General features: G+C 48.4%; 1 protein-coding gene across 2 annotated transcripts in view; it reads left to right on the top strand.

The window, feature by feature from the left end:
- Positions 1-26,255, top strand: part of DPYSL2 (dihydropyrimidinase like 2) — a 366,898-nt gene that overhangs the window by 317,471 nt on the left and 23,172 nt on the right. For both annotated transcript variants that reach the window (XM_086943522.1, XM_086943523.1), the window contains exons 8-9: positions 14,905-15,025; positions 16,394-16,550. In XM_086943522.1, the coding sequence (XP_086799648.1) occupies positions 14,905-15,025; positions 16,394-16,550 (278 nt within the window). The remainder of the gene's footprint in view (positions 1-14,904; positions 15,026-16,393; positions 16,551-26,255) is intronic.

Here is a 26,255-nt window from a genome sequence, read left to right as displayed (position 1 = left end):
TAGTCACAGGCCTTTGGCCCACCCACACAAGTGAGGTATCATTTTACTCGGGAGAACAAGGGGAACGCAGGGTGGTAGGACATTTGTGCCGACACGGCGATCCCACGCAAAAATGTATGGAAAACGGTTTTTTTAACCTAAATTTGTGGTTTGCAGGGATTTCTGGGTAGGAAAACATTGGGGGACCCACGCATGCCATACCTCCCTGGACTCCCCCGGGTGTCTAGTTTTCAGAACTGTTTGGGTTTGGTAGTTTCCAAAGATGCCCGCCGAGCCCCGGTCCAAAAACTCAATCCTACCCCCCAAAAAAGAAGGTAATGTTGCTATTGGTTATTGTAATTTCTCCACCATACGATTTGGACCGTTTCCTGTTGCAGCCACTATGCCTACCCACGCAAGTGAGGTACCATTTTTATCGGGAGACCTGGGGGAACGCTGGGTGGGAGGAAATTTGTGTGAGCCCAGTGACGCCACGCTTTCCCACGCATAAAAAGTGTGAAAAAACTGATTTTTCCAGCAAAAATTGAGGTTTGCAAGGGATTCTGGGTAAAGGAACGTTGGAGTATCCACGCAAGCCATACCTCCTTGGAAGCCCCCGGGTGTCTACTTTTCAGAAATGTGTGGGTTTGGTAGGTTTCCCAACATGGCCGTCTCGGACGGGGCCAAAAACCCAGGTAACCCCTTTTGCAAAAGCTGGTGGTACTGACATTCAATACCACCAGCTTTTGCAAGAGGGGTTACCTGGGTTTTGGGCACCGTGCTAGACGGCCATCTAGGGAAACCTACCAAACCCACACATTTCTGAAAAGTAGACACCCGGGGGCTTCCAAGGAGGTATGGCATGCGTGGGTCCCCCAATGTTTTCCTACCCAGAACTCCTGCAAACCTTAAAATTAGGTAAAAATATCACTTTTCCAAACTTTTTTGCGTGGGATCTCCGTGCCGGCAAAAATGTCCTACCACCCAGCGTTCCCCTTGTTCTCCCGAGTAAAAGGATACCTCACTTGCGTGGGTGCCCCAAAGCAGAACAGACCAAAATTGAACTTTTAAAAAAGTAGCATTTAAGTTTTACAAGTTAAGTCCCACTGCCTTAGTCACAGGCCTTTGGCCCACCCACCGCCAGCCGCGGACCCATCACATTACAACACTCACACCAGCAGACAGCGCCATTCAAGGGCCCATCACTTACGTATCTGCCACAGCAACTACACAAAATGATGGACTGGGTAGAGTGTCACTCAACTAGCAGTGTGTGTAGTGACCAACAGAAAGTTAGTACTCGCACACTGCCAGCCGAGCGCCAGTCCACCCACACCACCATCCAAGCACCAGACCATGCACACCGCCAGCCAAACACCACTCAGCACACACCGACAGCCAAGTACCACTGCACACACACCGCCAGCCAAGCACCACTCCGTGCACAGACAGCCAAGTACCACTCCGTGCACAGACAGCAAAGTACCACTCCATGCACACCATCCAGCCAAGCGCCACTCCACACACACCGCCAGCCAAGCACCACTCCACGCACACCGCCAGCCAAGCACCACTCCACGCACACTGCAAGCCAAGCGCCACTCCACGCACACCGCAAGCCAAGCGCCACTCCACACACACCACCAGCCAAGCGTCACTCCACACACACCACCAGCCAAGCGCCACTCCACACACACCACCAGCCAAGCGCCACTCCACACACACCACCAGCCAAGCGCCACTCCACACACACCGCCAGCCAAGCACCACTCCGTGCGTAGATAGCCAAGTACCCCTCCACGCACACCGCCAGCCAAACACCACTCAGCGCACACCGACAGCCAAGGGCCACTCCACACACACCGCCAGCCAAGCACCACTCCACGCACACTGCAAGCCAAGCGCCACTCCACGCACACTGCAAGCCAAGCGCCACTCCACGCACACCGCCAGCCAAGCACCACTCCACGCACACTGCAAGCCAAGCGCCACTCCACGCACACTGCAAGCCAAGCGCCACTCCACGCACACTGCAAGCCAAGCGCCACTCCACGCACACTGCCAGCCAAGCACCACTCCGTGCACAGACAGCCAAGTACCACTCAACGCACACCACCAGCCAAACGCCACTCCACACACACCGCCAGCCAAACACCACTCCACGCACACTGCAAGCCAAGCGCCACTCCACACACACCACCAGCCAAGCGCCACTCCACACACACCACCAGCCAAGCGCCACTCCACACACACCACCAGCCAAGCGCCACTCCACACACACCGCCAGCCAAGCACCACTCCGTGCGTAGATAGCCAAGTACCCCTCCACGCACACCGCCAGCCAAACACCACTCAGCGCACACCGACAGCCAAGGGCCACTCCACACACACCGCCAGCCAAGCACCACTCCACGCACACTGCAAGCCAAGCGCCACTCCACGCACACTGCAAGCCAAGCACCACTCCACGCACACCGCAAGCCAAGCGCCACTCCACACACACCACCAGCCAAGCGCCACTCCACACACACCACCAGCCAAGCGCCACTCCACACACACCACCAGCCAAGCGCCACTCCACACACACCGCCAGCCAAGCACCACTCCACACACACCACCAGCCAAGCACCACTCAGCGCACACCGACAGCCAAGTACCACTCCACACACACCGCCAGCCAAGCACCACTCCATGCACACCGCAAGCCAAGCGCCACTCACCGCCAGCCAAGCACCGCTCCACGCACACCGCCAGCCAAGCACCACTCCGTGCACAGACAGCAAAGTACCACTCAACGCACACCACCAGCCAAACGCCACTCCACACACACCGCCAGCCAAACACCACTCCACGCACACTGCAAGCCAAGCGCCACTCCACACACACCTCCAGCCAAGCGCCACTCCACACACACCACCAGCCAAGCGCCACTCCACACACACCGCCAGCCAAGCACCACTCCGTGCGTAGATAGCCAAGTACCCCTCCACGCACGCCGCCAGCCAAACACCACTCAGCGCACACCGACAGCCAAGGGCCACTCCACACACACCGCCAGCCAAGCACCACTCCACGCACACTGCAAGCCAAGCGCCACTCCACGCACACCGCAAGCCAAGCGCCACTCCACGCACACCGCAAGCCAAGCGCCACTCCACACACACCACCAGCCAAGCGCCACTCCACACACACCACCAGCCAAGCGCCACTCCACACACACCGCCAGCCAAGCGCCACTCCACACACACCGCCAGCCAAGCACCACTCCACACACACCGCCAGCCAAGCACCACTCCACACACACCACCAGCCAAGCACCACTCAGCGCACACCGACAGCCAAGTACCACTCCACACACACCGCCAGCCAAGCACCACTCCACGCACACCGCAAGCTAAGCGCCACTCACCGCCAGCCAAGCACCGCTCCACGCACACCGCCAGCCAAGCACCACTCCGTGCACAGACAGCAAAGTACCACTCAACGCACACCACCAGCCAAACGCCACTCCACACACACCGCCAGCCAAACACCACTCCACGCACACTGCAAGCCAAGCGCCACTCCACACACACCACCAGCCAAGCGCCACTCCACACACACCACCAGCCAAGCGCCACTCCACACACACCGCCAGCCAAGCACCACTCCGTGCGTAGATAGCCAAGTACCCCTCCACGCACACCGCCAGCCAAACACCACTCAGCGCACACCGACAGCCAAGGGCCACTCCACACACACCGCCAGCCAAGCACCACTCCACGCACACTGCAAGCCAAGCGCCACTCCACGCACACTGCAAGCCAAGCGCCACTCCACGCACACCGCCAGCCAAGCACCACTCCACGCACACTGCAAGCCAAGCGCCACTCCACGCACACTGCAAGCCAAGCGCCACTCCACGCACACTGCAAGCCAAGCGCAACTCCACGCACACCGCCAGCCAAGCACCACTCCACGCACACCGCCAGCCAAGCACCACTCCATGCACAGACAGCCAAGTACCACTCCACGCACACCATCCAGCCAAACGCCACTCCACACACACCGCCAGCCAAGCACCACTCCACGCACACCGCAAGCCAAGCGCCACTCACTGCCAGCCAAGCACCGCTCCACGCACACCGCCAGCCAAGCACCACTCCGTGCACAGACAGCAAAGTACCACTCAACGCACACCACCAGCCAAACGCCACTCCACACACACCGCCAGCCAAACACCACTCCACGCACACTGCAAGCCAAGCGCCACTCCACACACACCACCAGCCAAGCGCCACTCCACACACACCACCAGCCAAGCGCCACTCCACACACACCGCCAGCCAAGCACCACTCCGTGCGTAGATAGCCAAGTTCCCCTCCACGCACACCGCCAGCCAAACACCACTCAGCGCACACCGACAGCCAAGGGCCACTCCACACACACCGCCAGCCAAGCACCACTCCACGCACACTGCAAGCCAAGCGCCACTCCACGCACACTGCAAGCCAAGCACCACTCCACGCACACCGCAAGCCAAGCGCCACTCCACACACACCACCAGCCAAGCGCCACTCCACACACACCACCAGCCAAGCGCCACTCCACACACACCACCAGCCAAGCGCCACTCCACACACACCACCAGCCAAGCGCCACTCCACACACACCGCCAGCCAAGCACCACTCCACACACACCACCAGCCAAGCACCACTCAGCGCACACGACAGCCAAGTACCACTCCACACACACCGCCAGCCAAGCACCACTCCATGCACACCGCAAGCTAAGCGCCACTCACCGCCAGCCAAGCACCGCTCCACGCACACCGCCAGCCAAGCACCACTCCGTGCACAGACAGCAAAGTACCACTCAACGCACACCACCAGCCAAACGCCACTCCACACACACCGCCAGCCAAACACCACTCCACGCACACTGCAAGCCAAGCGCCACTCCACACACACCACCAGCCAAGCGCCACTCCACACACACCACCAGCCAAGCGCCACTCCACACACACCGCCAGCCAAGCACCACTCCGTGCGTAGATAGCCAAGTACCCCTCCACGCACACCGCCAGCCAAACACCACTCAGCGCACACCGACAGCCAAGGGCCACTCCACACACACCGCCAGCCAAGCACCACTCCACGCACACTGCAAGCCAAGCGCCACTCCACGCACACTGCAAGCCAAGCGCCACTCCACGCACACCGCCAGCCAAGCACCACTCCACGCACACTGCAAGCCAAGCGCCACTCCACGCACACTGCAAGCCAAGCGCCACTCCACGCACACCGCCAGCCAAGCGCCACTCCACGCACACCGCCAGCCAAGCACCACTCCATGCACAGACAGCCAAGTACCACTCCACGCACACCATCCAGCCAAACGCCACTCCACACACACCGCCAGCCAAGCACCACTCCACGCACACCGCAAGCCAAGCGCCACTCACCGCCAGCCAAGCACCGCTCCACGCACACCGCCAGCCAAGCACCACTCCGTGCACAGACAGCAAAGTACCACTCAACGCACACCACCAGCCAAACGCCACTCCACACACACCGCCAGCCAAACACCACTCCACGCACACTGCAAGCCAAGCGCCACTCCACACACACCACCAGCCAAGCGCCACTCCACACACACCACCAGCCAAGCGCCACTCCACACACACCACCAGCCAAGCGCCACTCCACACACACCGCCAGCCAAGCACCACTCCACACACACCACCAGCCAAGCACCACTCAGCGCACACCGACAGCCAAGTACCACTCCACACACACCGCCAGCCAAGCACCACTCCACGCACACCGCAAGCTAAGCGCCACTCACCGCCAGCCAAGCACCGCTCCACGCACACCGCCAGCCAAGCACCACTCCGTGCACAGACAGCAAAGTACCACTCAACGCACACCACCAGCCAAACGCCACTCCACACACACCGCCAGCCAAACACCACTCCACGCACACTGCAAGCCAAGCGCCACTCCACACACACCACCAGCCAAGCGCCACTCCACACACACCACCAGCCAAGCGCCACTCCACACACACCGCCAGCCAAGCACCACTCCGTGCGTAGATAGCCAAGTACCCCTCCACGCACACCGCCAGCCAAACACCACTCAGCGCACACCGACAGCCAAGGGCCTCTCCACACACACCGCCAGCCAAGCACCACTCCACGCACACTGCAAGCCAAGCGCCACTCCACGCACACTGCAAGCCAAGCGCCACTCCACGCACACCGCCAGCCAAGCACCACTCCACGCACACTGCAAGCCAAGCGCCACTCCACGCACACCGCCAGCCAAGCGCCACTCCACGCACACCGCCAGCCAAGCGCCACTCCACGCACACCGCCAGCCAAGCACCACTCCACGCACACCGCCAGCCAAGCACCACTCCATGCACAGACAGCCAAGTACCACTCCACGCACACCATCCAGCCAAACGCCACTCCACACACACCGCCAGCCAAGCACCACTCCACGCACACCGCAAGCCAAGCGCCACTCACCGCCAGCCAAGCACCGCTCCACGCACACCGCCAGCCAAGCACCACTCCGTGCACAGACAGCAAAGTACCACTCCACGCACACCGCCAGCCAAACGCCACTCCACACACACCGCCAGCCAAACACCACTCCACGCACACTGCAAGCCAAGCGCCACTCCACACACACACCACCAGCCAAGCGCCACTCCACACACACCACCAGCCAAGCGCCACTCCACACACACCGCCAGCCAAGCACCACTCCGTGCGTAGATAGCCAAGTACCCCTCCACGCACACCGCCAGCCAAACACCACTCAGCGCACACCGACAGCCAAGGGCCACTCCACACACACCGCCAGCCAAGCACCACTCCACGCACACTGCAAGCCAAGCGCCACTCCACGCACACTGCAAGCCAAGCGCCACTCCACGCACACCGCCAGCCAAGCACCACTCCACGCACACTGCAAGCCAAGCGCCACTCCACGCACACTGCAAGCCAAGCGCCACTCCAAGCACACTGCAAGCCAAGCGCCACTCCACGCACACCGCCAGCCAAGCACCACTCCACGCACACCGCCAGCCAAGCACCACTCCGTGCACAGACAGCCAAGTACCACTCCACGCACACCATCCAGCCAAACGCCACTCCACACACACCGCCAGCCAAGCACCACTCCGTGCACAGACAGCCAAGTACCACTCAATGCAGACCACCAGCCAAGGGCCACTCCACACACACCGCCAGCCAAGCACCACTCCACGCACACTGCAAGCCAAGCGCCACTCCACGCACACTGCAAGCCAAGCGCCACTCCACGCACACCGCCAGCCAAGCACCACTCCACGCACACTGCCAGCCAAGCACCACTCCGTGCACAGACAGCCAAGTACCACTCCACGCACACCATCCAGCCATGCGCACCTCCACACACACCGCCAGCCAAGCAGCACTCCGTGCACAGACAGCCAAGTACCACTCCACGCACACCATCCAGCCAAGCGCCACTCCACCAGCCAAACACCACTTCACGCACACTGCAAGCCAAGTGCCACTCCACACACACCGCCAGCCAAGCAGTACTTCTTGCCCAAGGGGTCGCTTCCTAAAAACTAAATATAAATTCCCTGGTGCTAGTGGGTATTTTCTGCCCCCCCCTGGGGGCAAAAAGGCAAATAAAACGGGCCGATTTGCACCTAGGGTGGACAGAAAAACAAAAAACACAATCATGGCCACCTGGAAGCGACCCTTACCCAATGGGTCGCTTCCCAAAAGAAACACAGTGCCCCAACAAATATCCCTGGTGCTAGTGGGAAATTTCTGCCCCCCCTGGGGGCAAAACGGCCGAAAAACAGGCCGATTTGCCCCCAGGGGGGGCAGAAAAACAAAAAGTTAAGTGTGAGGCCACCTGGAAGCAACCCTTGCCCAAGGGGTCGCTTCCTAAAAGCTAAAAACAAAATCCCTGGTGCTAGTGGGCATTTTCTGTCCCCCCCTGGGGGCAAAACGGCAAAAAAACGGGCCGATTCGCCCCCAGGGGGGACAGAAAAACGTAAACAAAAAATATGGCCGCCATCTTGGCTCCAAAAAACAACCCTGGTGCTAGTGGGGAATTTCTGCCCCCCCTGGGGGCAAAACGGCCGAAAAAACGGGCCGATTTGCCCCCAGGCGGGGCAGAAAAACGAAAACATTATCACAGCCCGCCTGGAAGCGACCCTTGCCCAAGGGGTCGCTTCCTATAATCTAAAATTACATCCCTGGTGCTAGTGGGGGCATTTCCGCCGCACAATCGCGACGCTTTGCGCGATCGTGAGGCAGAAATGCCCTGCAAAGAGACATCAGGGGAGAGGAAAAACTCTTTCCTCTCCCCTGATGCCTCTTCGCTGCCCCAAACCCCCGCCAGACACTGCAATCTTACCTTTTCCCCAGACTCGCAGGAAGCAGATGGCTTCCCGAGCGCTGGGAATCCCTGATGATGTCAGCGCGCGCTGTGCGCGCTGACGTCATCAGGGATTCCCATGGGGGGGGCGGGGGCGGCAGCGGAAGGTCTTCCGCTGCCGCCCCCAGCAAAACAACGAGGATCAGAGAACCTCGGGGGGAGCGCCAGCGCTTCCCCCGAGGGTGGGGCTCATGACGAGCTGGGCTCGTCATCAGCACACGACCACCGTGCACCATGACGAGCCCAGCTCGTCATCAGCATCGAAAGGGTTAAGGACAATTTGATGGGAGTTAGGGGGAGGGCCTTCAACAGCCCTGTGATATGCCTTGTACAAGTGCAACAGGCTGAACATATAGAAATAAGACACCTGCCAAAGGAACGCAACTGGTAGAGAGTGAACACTATTTGCTCAATACCAGGTACAAGTAAAACACCATCTCATATTAAGGATAAATGAAACTCTATCTGCAGTCAGATTAAGCAAGAAATTAAGCCCTACCTCTGCTCTGTGACATTCCGCAGAGTTCCACCCACCTCTAGTTTCATGTATAGCCCTAGGCCGGATGCTCAGATTACAGTCAAGCATAATCATTGGGGGACAGTGTACACAACCGCAGAACTGTGTTTTGGCATGGTTGACAGGGTGAATTGTTATCCAAATTAACTTTATTCACAGGTGCCATAAATACTTTTGTCTGAAAGTCATGCACCCTACAAAAATCCCCTTGGAAGGCCGCACATGGGAGAAACAGGATATGTACCTTGGGAACATTAAACCACCATAAATATTTAACATTAATATTAATATTATAATAATATTATTAATATTTAATATTTTAACATCTTTAAGGTGGTCTGTGTCACAACGTAGAAGCCACAATTGATGGGTATTCTACCAGAATATTGTGTATTAAATATTTTCCTCAAAAATACCATAGCTATAATATTTAGTACTACAGTATTGTGATGGTAAATACAGGTAAGTATAACTTTAACTTTACTATTGTTGACTCAAAATATATGCACCTTGATTTGATGTATATTAAACAGATGTAAATATACATGTTATGCAGATGCGGAGTTAAGTAAATCCACATTTTATGGTATTATGGTGGTCGATATTCTGCCTTCGATATTTTTGCTCAAGGTATTCTGATGGGCAACTGATTGATGAGGAGTGACAAAGCCTTTACCCCTAGACTAGAGGCACAGATAATCAAGCAGTGAATGCCATTGGTAATCGAACAGAGAGAGCCACACGCCCACTTCTTGAGGCACATTTAAGCCACCAAAAAATGGAGTCTACTGAAAATGTATCTATCCCTAACCCCTGGAAGCAACATTAGGCCACCAGTAGATGCTGTATGAATCCACCCACAAGAGCAAGAAGAAGCCCTTATCCTACAAGGGAAGGCTTGCCAAACAGTAAGCACTGTATGAGGGCTGATGAGAAGCAGTGTATGCCTAACACCTGGAAGCATTGCATGCCACCAGTGATGTACACCATATATAAATACTGAAATATATTTTTCATATTTGTATGAAAACCTGCCCACTCCCATGGGACCGAGAGGTATCATAAATCATCATGTTATTGAGGTTCATTAGGAAAGGATGATTTATTGTATGGCGTTGGGTCAGGGTATGACATGTGTAAGATGCTGCGCAAACATTTAAGAACAATTCTGCAATTTACCTTTTCACAAGAATAAGATGAGTTACTTGTGTGGAGAGGATGTGTTAGAATGAAGACAATCAACACATCGACGTCTGATGTTATTATGGGCGACTCTCTGCCTTTAAAACAGATCTGATCCTATGTGGTATGTAAAACACCTGCCACAATAAAGGCGGTGTACTCAGATACATGCATCATACTACGCAGTTCACTAAGATTCATTCAGTTAATGTACTTTTCTAAGGTACATGATCGAGACAAAGCCGGTTACTGACTTGCAGTCAATTACTACCATCTAACTTGGTTCATTAAATACGAGCGCCTTATCTGAGCAGGCTTTAAACAAATACACACTGCTCGGGTGCAGTTCAACAAAATGCATTCATAAAAGTAGGTCACGTGGGTGCATGAAAAAGAAAAAGAAAACTGGGTTGAACAGAACTGAGTTTACGTATTTGCATTCAGTAAATAAATCTCCATGATGCATGCAGAGCATGCAGCTCACTTGGCTGCATTGATTGAAACAGTTCCCCAAGATGCACGTAATAAATGTAGACCGCTGGTGTGTTGAATGAACCCGGCTCAACGAGTTTCGATCAGTAGACCCAGTTTGCTCGAATACTCTCAATAAAGACAGCTAACTGGGTGGGGTGCATTTAAAGCATGCCGCTTGGGCTACATTCAATAAAGAATCAGCAGAACACGTTCAGTACATGGAATTTACTGGCAATCAATTTACTAGAGTACATTTAACAAAGTAGGTTTACACATTTAAGTAAACACGGTTAATAAATGCAGTTCATATATGTGCTCTAAAAAATATGAAGCCTGCCTGTGTGCCATTGGAAAAAGCAGCCTCACTATGGTGCATGGAATAAATTCAGTTTGTCATGGTACATCCTTTAAAGGGAAGGCACAGGGAAGGAGCATTTAATAGACGCATTTGTAATCTGTGAACAATTAATGCAGTTACTCTGGAGCATTCAACAAATTTATTTCACTATGATGCAGTCAATAAATAAATGTGAATATTGAAGCAAGCTGTAAGGCTCGGCGAGTTGATCCCTCAATTTTTACCAATCTGAGGGTCTGGCAGTCATGAATTCAAATAAAATCCTGTCAAGGCAGGGTCAGCCTTTCATCTTTCCGAGGTCAGTAAATAGAGCCTCACAAATTAGGCAATAGTCACACATGTTATTTACTGTACTCAGGAAAGGCAGATGTGCTGAAATTAAGCACTATATTAAAAAAAAAAAAGCATTGGCATAGCCGATAGAGCGTGCCTATACAATAACAATTGGCTTTGTCAGGGGCTTTTAGTCATGTTGCAAAGCAGCACAGCAGCTGTGCAGCATGACTAAAAGACTGCATGACTAAAAGTTAGAAAAAAGCGCTATGACACGACCAGGACGGGCTGAGTCATAGACAATTTTTCTGGCGAGAGAGGTTGTGCTAGCAACACAACACGATAGGGGGTGGGGGTTTGGTGGGATGGGGCAAGCAACCCAATGTGGGAGGCAACAAGCAACACAATGTGGGTGGGGAAGGGGCAAGCAAGAAGGGGCGTGGAGCAAGTGACATGGACAAGGAGACCAACAAAAACGACACACTGGCAAGCAGCAACGATCCTGAAAGACGACTCGCTGCGGCCTCGAGCACTCACCAACTCACTCCACGTCTGCGGGCTCCGGGTCTGAGCTCCGCGTCTCCAGAAAGCCTCCCCCTGGTGCCTGCTGCTTCGGAGCTCACTCACTCCACCAGTCCAAGCCTGGAGCAGTCTCCCTGGGATACCTGCTCCCTCTGTTACTCACTCACTTCACAAGTCGGAGATCCGGGTCCGGAGCAGCCTCCGGGGTTTCTGCTGCCTCTGAAAATCACTCACTAACTCGAGATGTCACTAGTCCCTTTCTGGCTTGTAGAGAGGGCTGACAGCAGTCTCTGGTTGTGTACCAATGCCAAACAGTTCGGGGTCCCACGCGAGGCATCCAATGGGATGCTACGCTGGTGGACTAGCCAATCCTGGCAACGCATGCTGCGCCAGGATTGGCTAGGGGGGCTCATTTGCTATTCGCCATGTCGCCCTTAGGAAACCGGGCTGTGGCAGGCGAACAGCACGGTGAAGCACCCCTGGGTCCCACTGGGGAACTTACAGTGCGCATGCTTGAGAAAGTTATCAACTTTCTCAAGCATGCGCACTGTAAGTTCCCCAGCGGGACTGCGCACTACGGTCTGCTGCAGCCTGTCACTCAAGCTGCAGCAGGCCACCCCCCTGCCCTGCGCAATTCAGCGCAATGTATTTTATTTATAGATAGATACGGCCGGCGGCCGCGATGCGGGTCCATGGTGGCTGGTGGGGCTATGCCCCTACGCCCCAATGGACGCACCGCTGCTGTCTAGTATTCCACTCTTATCCATTCCCATTCTGGTTGGGACAAATTTCACAGATATTAATTTTAGGAGGTAGAGACATTATATGCACATCCGGGGTGTATTTGAAAAGTCCGTAAAGATGCATTTTAATTGAGAATTACTAGAAAATTGGAAATGTGATTTTATACTTGTATTACAGCAATGTTTTCCATAGAATATGTAGAAATCATAAGCTGTTACATCTGCCGCTGAAATTGTGTTACGTTTGTAGTGGTTGCCACTAAAGCTCAAAGAAGTTGACCTTGTTAGGGAAGTCTCTCTCTGCAGTGGTACCTGGCCTGTCACCGTACGGCCCATCGGTAATAGGTGAGCATAGTAAATGCAGTTCAAGGTTGTCCGTAACACAGTTTTTGTTGTGGTCGCTTGAGTGTTGAAAACGTCTTGGGACCAGTGTGTGACCCTAGCACTCAAGGAACCACAACTAACACTGTGAGGTTGGGCCACCTTGAACTGCATTTACCAGAGTGCATTGAGGAACACTGGTGAGACTTGTGATCAGAATGTGACTCCACCCCAAATTAGTTTATGTAGCTCATGCTATTTGTAACTCAAAATGACATACATTTAGAATAATCACCATAAACCACTTTGAGATCGGCAAAATTAACAGAAGTATAGTGAGAGCAACTTGGCTTACACTCCTTGCGAATTACACACAGCGATTCAACTATTTGTGGTGTGAAGCACATTTGGAAAAGGTTCTTATACATTGAAGTGTGCCTCCAGATAGGGTCCTCTCGTCATGAGAATCTCTAAATAACGAATCCTACAGTGCCTGGGTAGACTGCCAGTTCACAACCCAGGCTCTGCTGGTTAAGGGAATGTTGAGTGATTTGTTTCTTTAAAGAAATAAATACATATTTTCCAATTCCCCTTCTTGAAAACAATTTCCATTCCAAAATGTGGGCTAAATCACTGTCAATATCTCTTTATCTGTATCAATCACATTGGTTATACATCACTTTATTATATTTGTCTACATTAAACATTTTTAATTTATCCCTTAGGTGTGAGCATTAACACTAAAATTCAACTTACATTTGTTATATTAGTAGATTTTTGACTGCAGGCAACCGGATACTTAGATGGTTGTGTTAACTGCCCTTAATTCTGTCTAATATAAGACTTTTGGGTTGGCCACAAGCTGCATTCTCACATGGACAGCTTCAGAACTGTTCTCTGCACTGTTGAGGTAATGGATTTCATATGGTGGTCTGCATTCGTGGGTGTGTGGGTAAACAATGAAATTCCCAAGGGTGCAAGACTGTGTTGCTCGAAAATGGAGGGTGGTTAATTTGGCCTGCCCCACTCAATTGGTTCCCCAAAACCAACTGAGAGGGTACGTCCCTGCAGTATTGCTGAACATTCAATACATTTCAGCTTGCTCAGTCTGGAACTGACTGTAGCTTGGCAGGTGACTGAACGCTTTTCCTACTCTGAATACTGTCTTGTGCTGATCCCTGTTTACATTTCTGTCTGCGTCTATCATGTGTGGGTTTCTTGCTCTTGATAACAGGTGTTCAGTTGTTTTATTTAATACAAAGTCCTCTTTGAAACGGTGTCTGGTATAATGCTTAAAATTGGGACATTTCTCTCAATTGTTAGTTTATCAAATTTTGATTTGAAAGTAAAGCACACCCTTTTTAATACTTCCCTCACACCCATGACCTGGAGCCCAAATTCAGGCTTTTTGATCCTTTCTTAGAATGTCGTTTGATGAAGCATTGAACATGTAAGGAAGTCTGGTCCAAGCAACCCATCCTGTGTTATTTTTATCATGCTCTTCTTAGCAGAATATGCAGTGTCTATTTAGAGCTTCCATAAGAACCAACATGACTCGGACATTATAGTTTTCCTCTGTTTTACACATGTGACAGATTCCCACATGACAGGAGAGTGCTTTGGAGAGGACATAATGTCTCTCATTGACTAACCACTGTCAATAAGATTGCTGATTGGGTTGAACGGTGGGTGCAAGATTGTATGAGACCATCAGAATCAAGGGTTCTAGTCCACTTGGTTATGTGTTAAAATATCATATATAGAAATATTTTATAGCATAAATATTGTGCCCTCCTACCATATACAAACATATCGTCCAATTGAGTGAAGATTTTCTATGATTCCTGCCATCGGGTGATATTTATGTAAATTATATTTAGAACATAGTATTACATCAGATGGTATTTTGAAATCAATATTCTGGTATCTCACCATGTCATACGCTGTTTTTCCATCTGAATTTGATAAAATACTTACTCTTGGATTTGGTAGAAACTCCTATCAGGTTAGTAGAAGGTGGCTGTTCAGTTCATGGGGTGGGCTTTCTCAGTAATAGAGTTTTATCACGTTCGGCTTAGTGAATGTGTGTTCTTTTTTTAAGGTGGAGGCTGAAGCAGTGAATCGAGCCATCACAGTTGCCAATCAAACAAACTGTCCTCTCTACGTCACCAAGGTGATGAGCAAGAGCGCAGCTGATGTTATCGCGCAAGCCAGGAAAAAGGGTAAGTTCTTCCCCCTCTTTACTGCACGTGTGGAGAGGTGTGGTGCAGCGGCCACAGGTTCGATCCCCGGCTCCTGCAGCAGCTCCGCTCAGCACCATGTGACTCTGGGAAATAGCTCACTTAATTTCCACAACCGCCCCCAGCGCCTTGAGACCCGTAAGGGTGAGTAGTTCGCGCTTTACAAATACGGATTTACAAATAGACTCGATTAATGCAAATGCTGTTCCCTGACCCCACTCAATTCACTAACGTGTTACATTACCTGGGTGTCTGCCCAAGGTGGCTTGATGTACGAGCTGGTAATTTTGCTCCAGGAAAAATAAGATCCTGCACCTTGCCTTAACCTGGGGAAAAATTAGTACCCCATTTTTATTTTATGAGGTCTCACTGAGGGGTAACTTGATTATCCCTCTTTCCTATTAGCACTGATTTTCCTTTTTTCCATCCCGTTTCAGTATGCAGTTGTCACCAGTTGCTATTGGGCAAAACCTATACAGCGAAAATTTTAAGATTGAATTGTTACAGCTAAACTCAAAATACGAGATCCTCCCTGTTTTCCCAGCCAACTCTTAATGAGGGCTTCACTGGATAGAGTCACAGTGACTTCCTAACATTATATATAGAAATAGCATAAATGAACAAACCCTTTATAGAGTTTAAGTTATGCAGATCAGTTTTCAGTCTGAGTCTGCTTGAATTTGAAGTTGGCACAATTGGCCTGATTCTGTCTATGCGAAATTGGGAGCAAATACCCTCGTTGTAGTAGGCATTTTCAAGATGTTCCTTTGAGAATGTTTTCAACAATTTAAATGAAATTTTGCAGATGCTTTTAAATACTGTTATAGAAATTTAGCAATGCAGCCAAAGTGTCAGTTTTTATTAGACGTTTTATAATGGTGTGCAATACTGCAGAATTGTTTTTTAAGTATTTGTTATGAAAGTGAAAATTCCGTTTTTTTACTCGTCATCAATTGTATTGCATTTGCATTGGTATTTTACTAATGAAGACCAGATCTTACCCCCAGTTGAACATTGGTGTTGCAGGAATGCCTAATGTTTAAACCTTGCCAGAACAGTAGATGATCACAAACCAATGAAAGTAGCCATTTGTCAAGAACATTTAAGTAGCTTGAATATATCTTTATCTTCCTGTTCCTGGTGCACATTGGCCATAGTGCTGGAATGTCCAATTACTGATTTAATTTTTTTTATTCTATTTCTTGCCTGTTATTTCATATTTCTTATCTTGCTTGACTCCAGTTCCCTTTTTGCCACACATTTTAATACTAAAGAGTTGATGTCTTTCTTGGGGTTTTATTATGGGGTTATGTGTCTTTAAGCTTGTGTTGTCCTTTTATCCCTCTTTAGGTACAGTTGTGTATGGTGAGCCCATCACAGCCAGTCTGGGTACAGATGGAACTCATTACTGGAGCAAAAACTGGGCCAAAGCAGCAGCCTTTGTCACCTCTCCACCACTCAGCCCTGATCCTACCACGCCAGACTTCCTCAACTCCTTGCTGTCCTGGTGAGTAGTTCTGTTGCAAGTGTGCCATGTGTTGCAATATTTGATCCATCAAATCGATTCTCTCTGCCTATCACTCCCATATCTTGTTACAATCACACGGCAGCCTGGCCCTTTCTGCTTTACATATCCCCTCTTTTCTCTGTCGTGGTAACTGGACGTCTTGCGATTTGCAATAACGACAATCGTTTCTTCAGAGAAGCAATGTTCCACTCTGATTGTGCCGGTAGGCGATGGTTATCTGTGTATTGAGTCATCTGTCCCCAGTCCCGATTTCCTCAGAAGCGTGCCTTCAGACTGCTGCTCACTGACTGACCGTACTCGTAAACCTTTTTCTCCCAACTAGCATGATATGGAATTGTTTTTTGTTGTGGTTTATTTTTGCGTTTGTTTTTGTCAGTAAGGATAACCCACAAGCCACCAATCAGTTTGTTTTAATATTGTGAAATATTTAACCCCTTGAAAGCTCATGACGAGCTGAGCTCGTCATGAGCCACGGCGCTCCGGTGCTCATGACGAGCTCAGCTCGTCATGAGCTGTGGAACGCTCGCATGCGGGGATAATTCCCCTGCTGTGCTGAGCGTTCCACGGGAACGGGTTTGGCCGTGACGAGCTGAGCTCGTCATGAGCTCAGGAGCGCCGTGCCTCATGACGAGCTCAGCTCGTCATGAGCATGTGAGCGCTGTGCGCGCCCCCTCCCCCCCACCACAGTGGGGGAATATCCCCCGCAGCGAAGGGGTTAAAGAACTGACATGGGTTGGTGTATGCATTGTAACTGTTGCACTCTGTAGTTGGACACTTAACAGTGTGTGTTCCTACATATACGTTTGTAACAGTTCAGTAACCATTTTGGATCTCCAAACAGCAACAATGGAATATACCCCGAGAAGTTTTTTGGAAACAATTTGTGGAGACTGCATCGCTTTATTATAAAGCACAGTTAGTTGCGTTGTTAATTCCTTGTTTCTATTTCTCCATCATTTGATGTTAGTCTTTCATACAAGGCAAATAATTATCTTCCGATTTTGTTTTCTTTTTTAGAGACTAAAAAGGAATGTTTTTGATGCATCCATACTTTGGTAGCTTCAGACAGCTGAAAGGAGTTCAGTTCTAAATTAAGGACTGTGTGTTCAGGGTCAAAGATGTTGAGGGAACAGGGTGTATATGTTTGCAGTATTGCAGAGGAGGGGATTTTTTTATGCATACATCTCATGCTTTAGTACCTGAGATGTGTTCTAATCTTGACTCTTTAAGTAACCAGCACAGTTAAGAGAATGGCAGGACTATTAAGATACATATGCATTGGTTAACCAGAGGTCAGATTATTTCAGCCAATTTCTTGTTTCAAACCCAAAAGCAGGTGTATTGCTTTCATATTGGGTACATTGTTATTGTCTTGGTCAGGTTTGCCATAGCGGGAAAAGAAGGAGTTTGCGATCTGTCATGTCTTCAGAGCATTATAACCGGTTAGTCGGTGTGGAAGATTCCTCATAACAGGGAGAGAGTTGCACACTGAATGGAAAAGGCTGAGATTCCAAGTCATGTTATTTTGTATGTAGAGATTCCAGTACATTTTTAAGCAGCAACTACACCTGGGCTGAGTGTTCCGCAATTTTCTCTGAGTGAAGGGAAGGCGTATATTGTTTAGTTCCTTCGGAGTGATGTGAACGGCCTTGAAGCAGCCTAACCTAGCTATGAGTTATGGGTGCGGGGCTGAGAACTGACACTAAACAAGTACCTCCAATGACGATGCATAAGACTTGTCACAATGTTGTGTGTTGTTGGAGAGTGCAAAGTAGATATTTTGGGGAGGAGGGTGGTATGTGAATAGTCAGTGCATGTAAGCACAACGGAATTAAACACTGAAGCCAAGGAAAAGGGAGGGTCTCCTTGGTAATCTTAGAAGCTGGAATGAGGCCCTGATGACTTTTGATTTGGGGCGTGAGGTTGAGGTCCGAGCTCATGGTTACTGATTCCTAGGTCACCATTGATGCTATTATAAGTAGGCTGACCAGCTGGGGGATCACCAATCTGGGCCACTGTATGTACCATTGAACCACAAGACATGACTCTCTTCTACAGATGTTGAGTTTCAGATGGTCTATGGCCATTGAATCATAAACATTAACTAGGAAATAAATGTCTGGGCCTGCTTCTGCAGGATCTGTTTATCGTCGACTTAATTTTATCAGTTTAGATCGACGTATTCAGTGAGTTACGGTGTGATCTGAGGTAGATGTTGAAATGAGTCAGAGAAATGACAGAGCCTTATGGTATGCCAGAGATGAGGAACTTTAAGATGAAGTGTAAGGTAGTCAACATAATCTGTGTTCATTCTGAAAAGCAGTAGTAGAACGAGTTGAAAGCCTTTTCATGAATGCCAATATCGCAGAGACAACAGAGGATGATAAACGCTCGGACCATATGAAAGACAGGTGAGCGGTAAGAAGAGGGTAGCAGCCTCATTGCCTTCCACTTGTGTCTTGAGGACAGCATTCATAGTGATCGTGGCAGAGTCTGTCCCCTATAGGATTTCAGAAAGAGTTCAAATGCCTTAATATAGTGTTAAAGTTGTGTGAGAAATGCGTTTTGTTTTTGCTTGCATACAAAACATCTGTTTACAATTGGTCTGTACTTGTCGGAGTTGCACGGTCATGCCTAGGCTGCTTCGATAGTGCTGAGGACAATGTTTAAGGCATCCGGAGAGGTTCTGCCTTTTAAAAAAGAGTGGAGTATAGTTTGAACCACCAAAGAGATGGAAGGGAAAGACTGAAGGTGAGCACAAGTCAACTTCTGACCCTGCTTGGCTGATGGAGGCAGCAAGCTTAGTGGAGTGTGAGTCATAAGGTGTAAAGGAAGAGTGAAATGCATCAGAGAGGTTAGCTGAGGTATGGGTCCACATTTGCAGCTGAATGGTAGTAAAAGCTGGTCCATTCTTTGTCTAGGTGAGATTCAATCGCTTTCTTCGCCCTGTAGTTGGTATACATGTTGAGAAATTTCTGATTCTGTGTTAATGCTTCTTGTTTTTGTTTTTGTAACGGATTCTGGAAGGGTTCTGTTTAAAGGTGGTCAGAGTCACTGAGATGAATTATGTAGTACTTTCTGGTTGCTGATCAGTAGAATTCCAGTTGAAGTGCTTATATCAACTTGTACGTTAATCTGGAACACTTCTGTGTCGGGATGCAAATCTTCGTTTTAAACACTGATAGTTCTTTGGTATAACACTTGGTTTATTGAGTGTGGTGGCAACAGTGTTGACACTTGACCAGTTCCAGGGTCAGTCAGTCAATCTTTAATTCGGTTTTTACAAAAACAAACATTAAAAAAATTAACACAGTTAAAAAAAAAAAAAAACTCCATCTGATACAGAAGTTAATAATGCAATTTGGCCTTCATTGGCCCATATGTGCAGGGGTAATAAATAGGCGCTATGGCAAAGGTCGAGGAGTCCAAAATTTGTGTGGACATCACCATTAAAATACAATATTGTTGGTAAGAATTATTTCAAATGCAATGAAAACATCCATCACAGCCTCCTAAAATACAAGGATACATACACAAATCATATTAAAACCAAATTCATGTTCTCACATGGACAAGTAAGTGTCCATAAAGGCTAATCCCAGCTAGACCTAGTCCTTATAGCAACCTTTAACAAGCATTGGCATAGCCAATAGGTCTCGCTTTTGGGACGTTATAAGTATTTAGCCATGCAGCATTTTACCCAGGGTGCTGTGCGTCAGGGATTGAAGACCTATACAATTACTTCACACTGGCGTATGCAGTCTGATTAGGGAATACTTTTGCCTTAGGAAATAGAATTATATCTTGGCTGGTGCAGTGAAGAATAGTGACAGGTATTTTTAGTGCTACGTGGTCAGAGCCTGTGGAAATATATAAGTTATTATTTGCAATTTGCATCACACTCTGTATAAAATTGACTGCTACAAAATGCACACAAATGTTCAAGATGGAATGGTGCTTCGTAAATAAAGATTTTAGTAATACCCAGACTGTAAATGTGTGTAAGTGTATGTGTCTTTATGAGTGTGTGCCTTTATGAGTGTGTGCCTTTATGAGTGTGTGCATGGGCCTCTATGTATGAATCAGTGTGTATGTGTGGGGGGGGGGGGGGTGTTCAACTGTATTGTATCATTTGTATAGCAGTTGCTTCTTTGTATACCTGTGGGTGCCCAATTGTGTTCCTGTATCTGTATTTGTGTGGTTGTTTGTATACTGTTGTATACCTGTGGCTGTATGCATCTGTAAATGTTGGTATGTGTATGAATGTGTGTTTAGGTGTCTTTGTCTTTAAGTGAGTGTCTATTATGAGTTTAATCTGTATGTGTGTCTATCCATGTGTGCAGTGCGTGCAACCATGTGTCTGTTTTGATGTGTGTTTGTATCTTCCTGTGTCTGTATATCTATCTTTGTATGTTTGTGTGTGCCTCTGTGCATGTCTGCAGATCTCTGTATGATTGTAACTATATATATCAGTCTGTGCATGCTTATCGTTGTGTGTAAAGACGCTTTGGAATAAATACCAACACCCAACAAGGGGCTGCTGTCACAGGGACCATTTACAACTTGTTTCGGAGCATGCCATGTCTGTGTAGCAGATGAATCGCTCCATGCATGCTTGTTAGGAGGAGTTGAGGATCTTCCGCTTTAACACACGCCAGCACAACACCATCCCTCTGTTCGTCTCATTGAGGCTAGAAATAACGTCGACAAAATTATACCTGCGAGCGGCAAGCAAGGAGTGGCTATGTTTTTGAATCTTAAGTCTTTCATATTTTTTACACCATATGCTTGCATAATTAACATGCCAAATATTTGGAGAGCTCATCTCATGGTTAGCTCTTATTAAAATGCTGGTCAAACTAGTCAGGGGTCTGTGCGCGGCTCTACTCTCTGAACTGCTGCTGCAATGGCTTTTCCCACTATTGCCCCCGGTTGGGCTGGAATTCTGGAATCGCTGCCCTGGGGTAATGCAGGGTACTACTAAAGTCCTTCTCTCGCTGGGTATTTACAGGAAAGGGATGCGGCTGAAGTCAGACATAAAGGAAGGACTCAAACTAGTTTGACATTACTTTAAAAGACTCAGAACTGCAGATTGTATCTTTAAATTGCATAAACGCTATGAGTAAACCTGGTTCCAGTTCCAGATATTTGAAAAGTGCGCTTCTGCATGGGGGCTGTGACTGACATTCTATTAATGCTTATAAGGCAGTTTGTTGCACTTTCCTGGTTTTTAACACAGTGCATATGTCCTGACATGTGGCCATGTTCGAATCAGGCAAATAGTTCACAAGTCATGATCTTCTTCACGATGGATGCTTCGATCTTAATTTTGTGTACAGCGCTGTGCTGATAATATAAAAGGCGTGCACGGTTGAAGTCGGGCTGGGGCTAAAAGGTAGCTGCTTGAATACACTGAATTGGGAATCGCATGGTTGAAAGCTGGGCTGGAGCTAAAAAGTGCTTTATCACACTGAATCGGGTGTGATTATGTTGAGAAGGAGAACAATAACCATGGTTCACCTCAATGTCTGTCCTCGAGCTTTGAGGATGCGTGTACCAATGGAGCCCCCCCCCCACCATGCAAGGACGGCGCGCACTCTCTTTTTCTGAGTACGAGGGTTATCGTGGAAATAGCGCACTTTTGAGAAGTTTATGGTAGGTTCGATCAAAGGGCTCTAGTCTGAGCACATTTTAGCGCCCACCGATTGTGTCTGCATTTCAGCTGTGGGGTGAAAGTCCGGGATTAAAGACCTGGGGTGGGATGTCTTTCACAAATAATATATATGTGACCTAGTGTAAAATTACTGCACGTTCAGCTCAGGAGAAAGGAGTCACCACCCCGTTTCCTCCCAAAGGGTGGGGAAAGGGGGGGGGGCAGGGGGCTCCTTTTCAGAAGGATTATCCTGAGCCCGTTATCATTTCTGTAGCGACCGTCATTTTGCAACTGACTGTGTGCAAGTCTGCAGAGCGGCTATGCAAAAGTAAGACCTGTCAACACGTGCATAATTGCACACATAAACAGATGCACAAAACACGAGGAAGAAAGATACTGAACACACGCACTGCTATGGAGGATGATGGCGCGGGATGAATGGCGCTAGGTTTACGAGGTGCTTCTTGCGACAGAGGACAGGGGGAGGTTTAAGAGCCGGGATATAGGATGCTGGGGTTTGTGGCCTCCCAGAAGTGCTTTGGGCATTGCACACAGTTGGCATTGGCGGAGGGCAAGCGGCCGCGAGGCGCATTCTGTGGTGGCGGAGGGGTGCCGCGAGGAAATGCAGATGGCAGAGTGAAGCCAAAAAAAGTGAGGAGCACAGTGGGGGCCAAGACATGCACAAAAGTTAATTACCCACATGGAGGCTGCGCGCGTCCACATGCACTTGGACTCTAGCTTTATGTCAGGAAAATCTTGTTGGTAGCAGATTGAAAATCCCCTTACTAAAAGTCAAGCAGCAGCGCCTGCGCTGTTTTAAGCTCGACCTAAAAAGCTAAGAACATGCAGTACTGAAGAGCCTGAACGCTGTTGTAAAAAACATAAGAGCAGGTCTAAACTGCCCAAACCCTGTTTTTTTAAGAATAGGATAAAGGACTTCCTAAGTGCCTCGTAAAAATTACAAAACATTAAAGTGCACCATATCATGTAGAGATTTTCCATCACAGCAACAAGGTGGGAGGCACTGCCCTCTATGTGCACCACAAGGTTGGGCCAAACGATAGTGAAAGAGGTCCAATCAAAGTCTAGTCAATAGAAAGCAGTCATGAATACTTTTAAACCAAACAAGATATTTTTCAGTAGATGAGTTTTCAATAAAAGGTACCTACGCACACTATTCCTCAGTTCCACTTCTTCTCTGGCCCACCTACTTTTTTAAAAAAAAGTTTGCTTTCACACAGGTCAGATCCCTACAGCAAATTTCCTTTGGTTGCTCCAAGTAAGTCTGCCCTACCCATACTGATGGAACATTCTCTAACATACTTGAGCTAAAAGATGCGGTTAGTAAGATAGATGCGGTTAATATGATCAAGGGAAAGACGGTCTCTTAGGATATCCTTACTTAGGGTGCTTTCCTTCTTGGTCCCAATTTATAATCCACAGAAATATGGGGCCAAAAGCCAATACATCAGAGAAAGAGTCCAACCCTAGTTCTTTGTGCACTACAAAGGATGGGATGCTCTGCGGTAAGCAGGTGAAAGACAACAGGAGTATGACCCATATACCAGGTTGGGATCAGGGTAGAAGGATAAAATAAACAAACAATATCCCACAAGGTATTAATGTATAGACAGTTAAATATGTATGCCAAAGGCATTACTTGCAAGGAAAAAGGAGACTCAATTAGTTTTTTTAATGTGCTTGTAGCATCATGTATTTTAAGTTTAAACACAACATACAGTTATAGCAGCACTGCATAGAAATAAATCGAAAAACAACCCAAATTGTACTTGGTGCTCAGTGTGTACAAGTGACACAAGGTGGCGACGCAAGTGACAATGGTCCTGAAGACGATCCCTAATAACGCAGATCGAAACGTCGTCGACAACACAGCGCAATCAATTGCGCAACTCCCTGCAGTGACTCACTTTAATTGTCATTTGTAAATTGTACATAATGAGACTGAATTATAATTTAGAGCTATTGCTTTCTATCTTCACACTGTATATATTATTTCACTCACACCACTTGCGCCGTTCACGCTGTTCACCATTGTCACTTGCGCCGCCACCTTGTGTCACTTGTTTAAACTTAAAATACATGATGCTACAAGCACATTCAAAAAACTAATTGAGTCTCCTTTTTCCTTGCAAGTAATGCCTTTGGCATACATATTCACTGTCTATACATTAATACCTTGTGGGATATTGTTTGTTTATTTTATCCTGCGGTAAGCCGAGCATCAGTCTCAAGAAACCATTTTTGACAAGTTGTAATGCACCCTGCTCGGTATAGCCCTAGTGGTTCAATGGCACCAGTCTTCCTAAAGGTTTATGGCAGAGATTGCTTGTTTCATTGAAATGAAGACTTGCTGTGGGGTGGCTGAGGAATTCAAGAGCTCTTCCAACCTTGATTAGCATAGTTTGATGTAAGACTGAGTTAAGGTTGCAGGGGAATTTTTGAGCCACCAAGTCTTTCTTGGAGTCATGTCATTTGAGATAAGAGGGTATTGGTTTATGTGCCCCTTGCTTGATGTTTACAGAAGATAGTACTGCGCTTTAAGCATAGGTGCAGAGACAAACTGATAAAGACCTTCACCTTCTAGGATGGGTGGTTGTGAACTGTCAATGTAAAGAAGTGTCAGAAACAGTCATGGAAGGAAGACTTTGAAAAGAGGGTTAAGGGTGTGGGGAGATTAGTAGAAATGAAAGAGAATTGTAAGTAGTTGAGACTTTGGCATTGAATCGCTCGGAGGAAGCAGTTGTAAGAATAGTAGGAACTGATAAGTAAGTCTTCTAGATGACACCAAGTGGCCCGGCCTGTTCTGCAGTGCAGAATAATCTTGTGGCCATGTGGAAATAATTTTAGAAAGAGGACCGCATCATCACAAAACTAACTGATGATAATTCAGTTATGAGTTCCTCAAATATATTCCATGCATAATAGTTTTTCTTTTACTTAGATCTAGGGTTGATGAAGAGATAAAGAAGGTGGCAAATAATAGATAATAGATCGGGTTTCATAACTGTAGATTGCCGAGGATGGGACGCTGACTAGGAGTTTTGAAAGTGACGCTATGTAGACCTTTCATCTTGGAGTGATCTCGGAGTGAAAAATATAGCCCACTTGCCTCCCTGTAGATGCTCCAGCTGGTCATCTACTTAACAGTCTATACAGTGGCCTACATTAGCATAAACCTGGCCTGATCCGTATAGAGCTCATTTTTTAGGTCTTCTCCACTGCTTTACATTTGTCCCTAACACTCAGTCTTTTACATTCTTTCTCATACAGGAGGCTGTCTTGGCCTTGCAGCAGAACTTCTTTCATCCAGAGAAGGCCGTGGAATACTAGACCTACATTTAAATGCTCTCTCGGTGTCCTAGTGATTCAAATTTATAGTTTCCAAATAGTGAGTGCAGAAAAAGCTGGAGTTTGGTGTTGTTGAATCATAACGTTTTTTCCATGTGCACAATTGCATGTAACGTTGCAAATTACATGCATATAGTGTATGTTGGTTACACAAACAGAATGTATGCCCATATATGCAGTCTATATGCCTGCCACGGTTCTGTTCAGCCCGCAGCACAATTTTTAAATTACACTGGCTGCCAGTAATCAGACGCATAGAGTTTAGGACTCTGTGTTTCGCGTTCAAAATTCTTAAAACCGACACCCCTACCATTATCCAGCATCTTCTGACCCTGTACACGCCATCTCGTAGCCTCCGCTCTGCGAGTCAAAATTTAGCACTCGTTCCGCGCTTCAAAAAATGTAGACTAGGTGGTCGCTCTTTCACTGTGTTGGCCTCCAAGCTATGGAATGCGCTTCATGCGCACATTCGTTCTTTAGAAGATCTTTTTGCGTTCAGGAAAGCTATTAAAACGTATCTTTTCCCCCTGCCTTATTAAAATTTCCTTACCTTTTCTACTCTGTTAGTTATGTTGCCTTTTCAGTTATAGCGCCGGGACGCCCCTTCGCTGGGGCAGCTGTGCGCTCAAAAAATCAAGTAACATAACATAACATACCCAGCT

The sequence above is a fragment of the Lissotriton vulgaris genome, chromosome 11 (genome assembly GCF_964263255.1).
Source record: "Lissotriton vulgaris chromosome 11, aLisVul1.2, whole genome shotgun sequence".
NCBI classification, from domain to species: domain Eukaryota; kingdom Metazoa; phylum Chordata; class Amphibia; order Caudata; family Salamandridae; genus Lissotriton; species Lissotriton vulgaris.
This window is presented reverse-complemented; position numbering and strand designations above follow the sequence as displayed.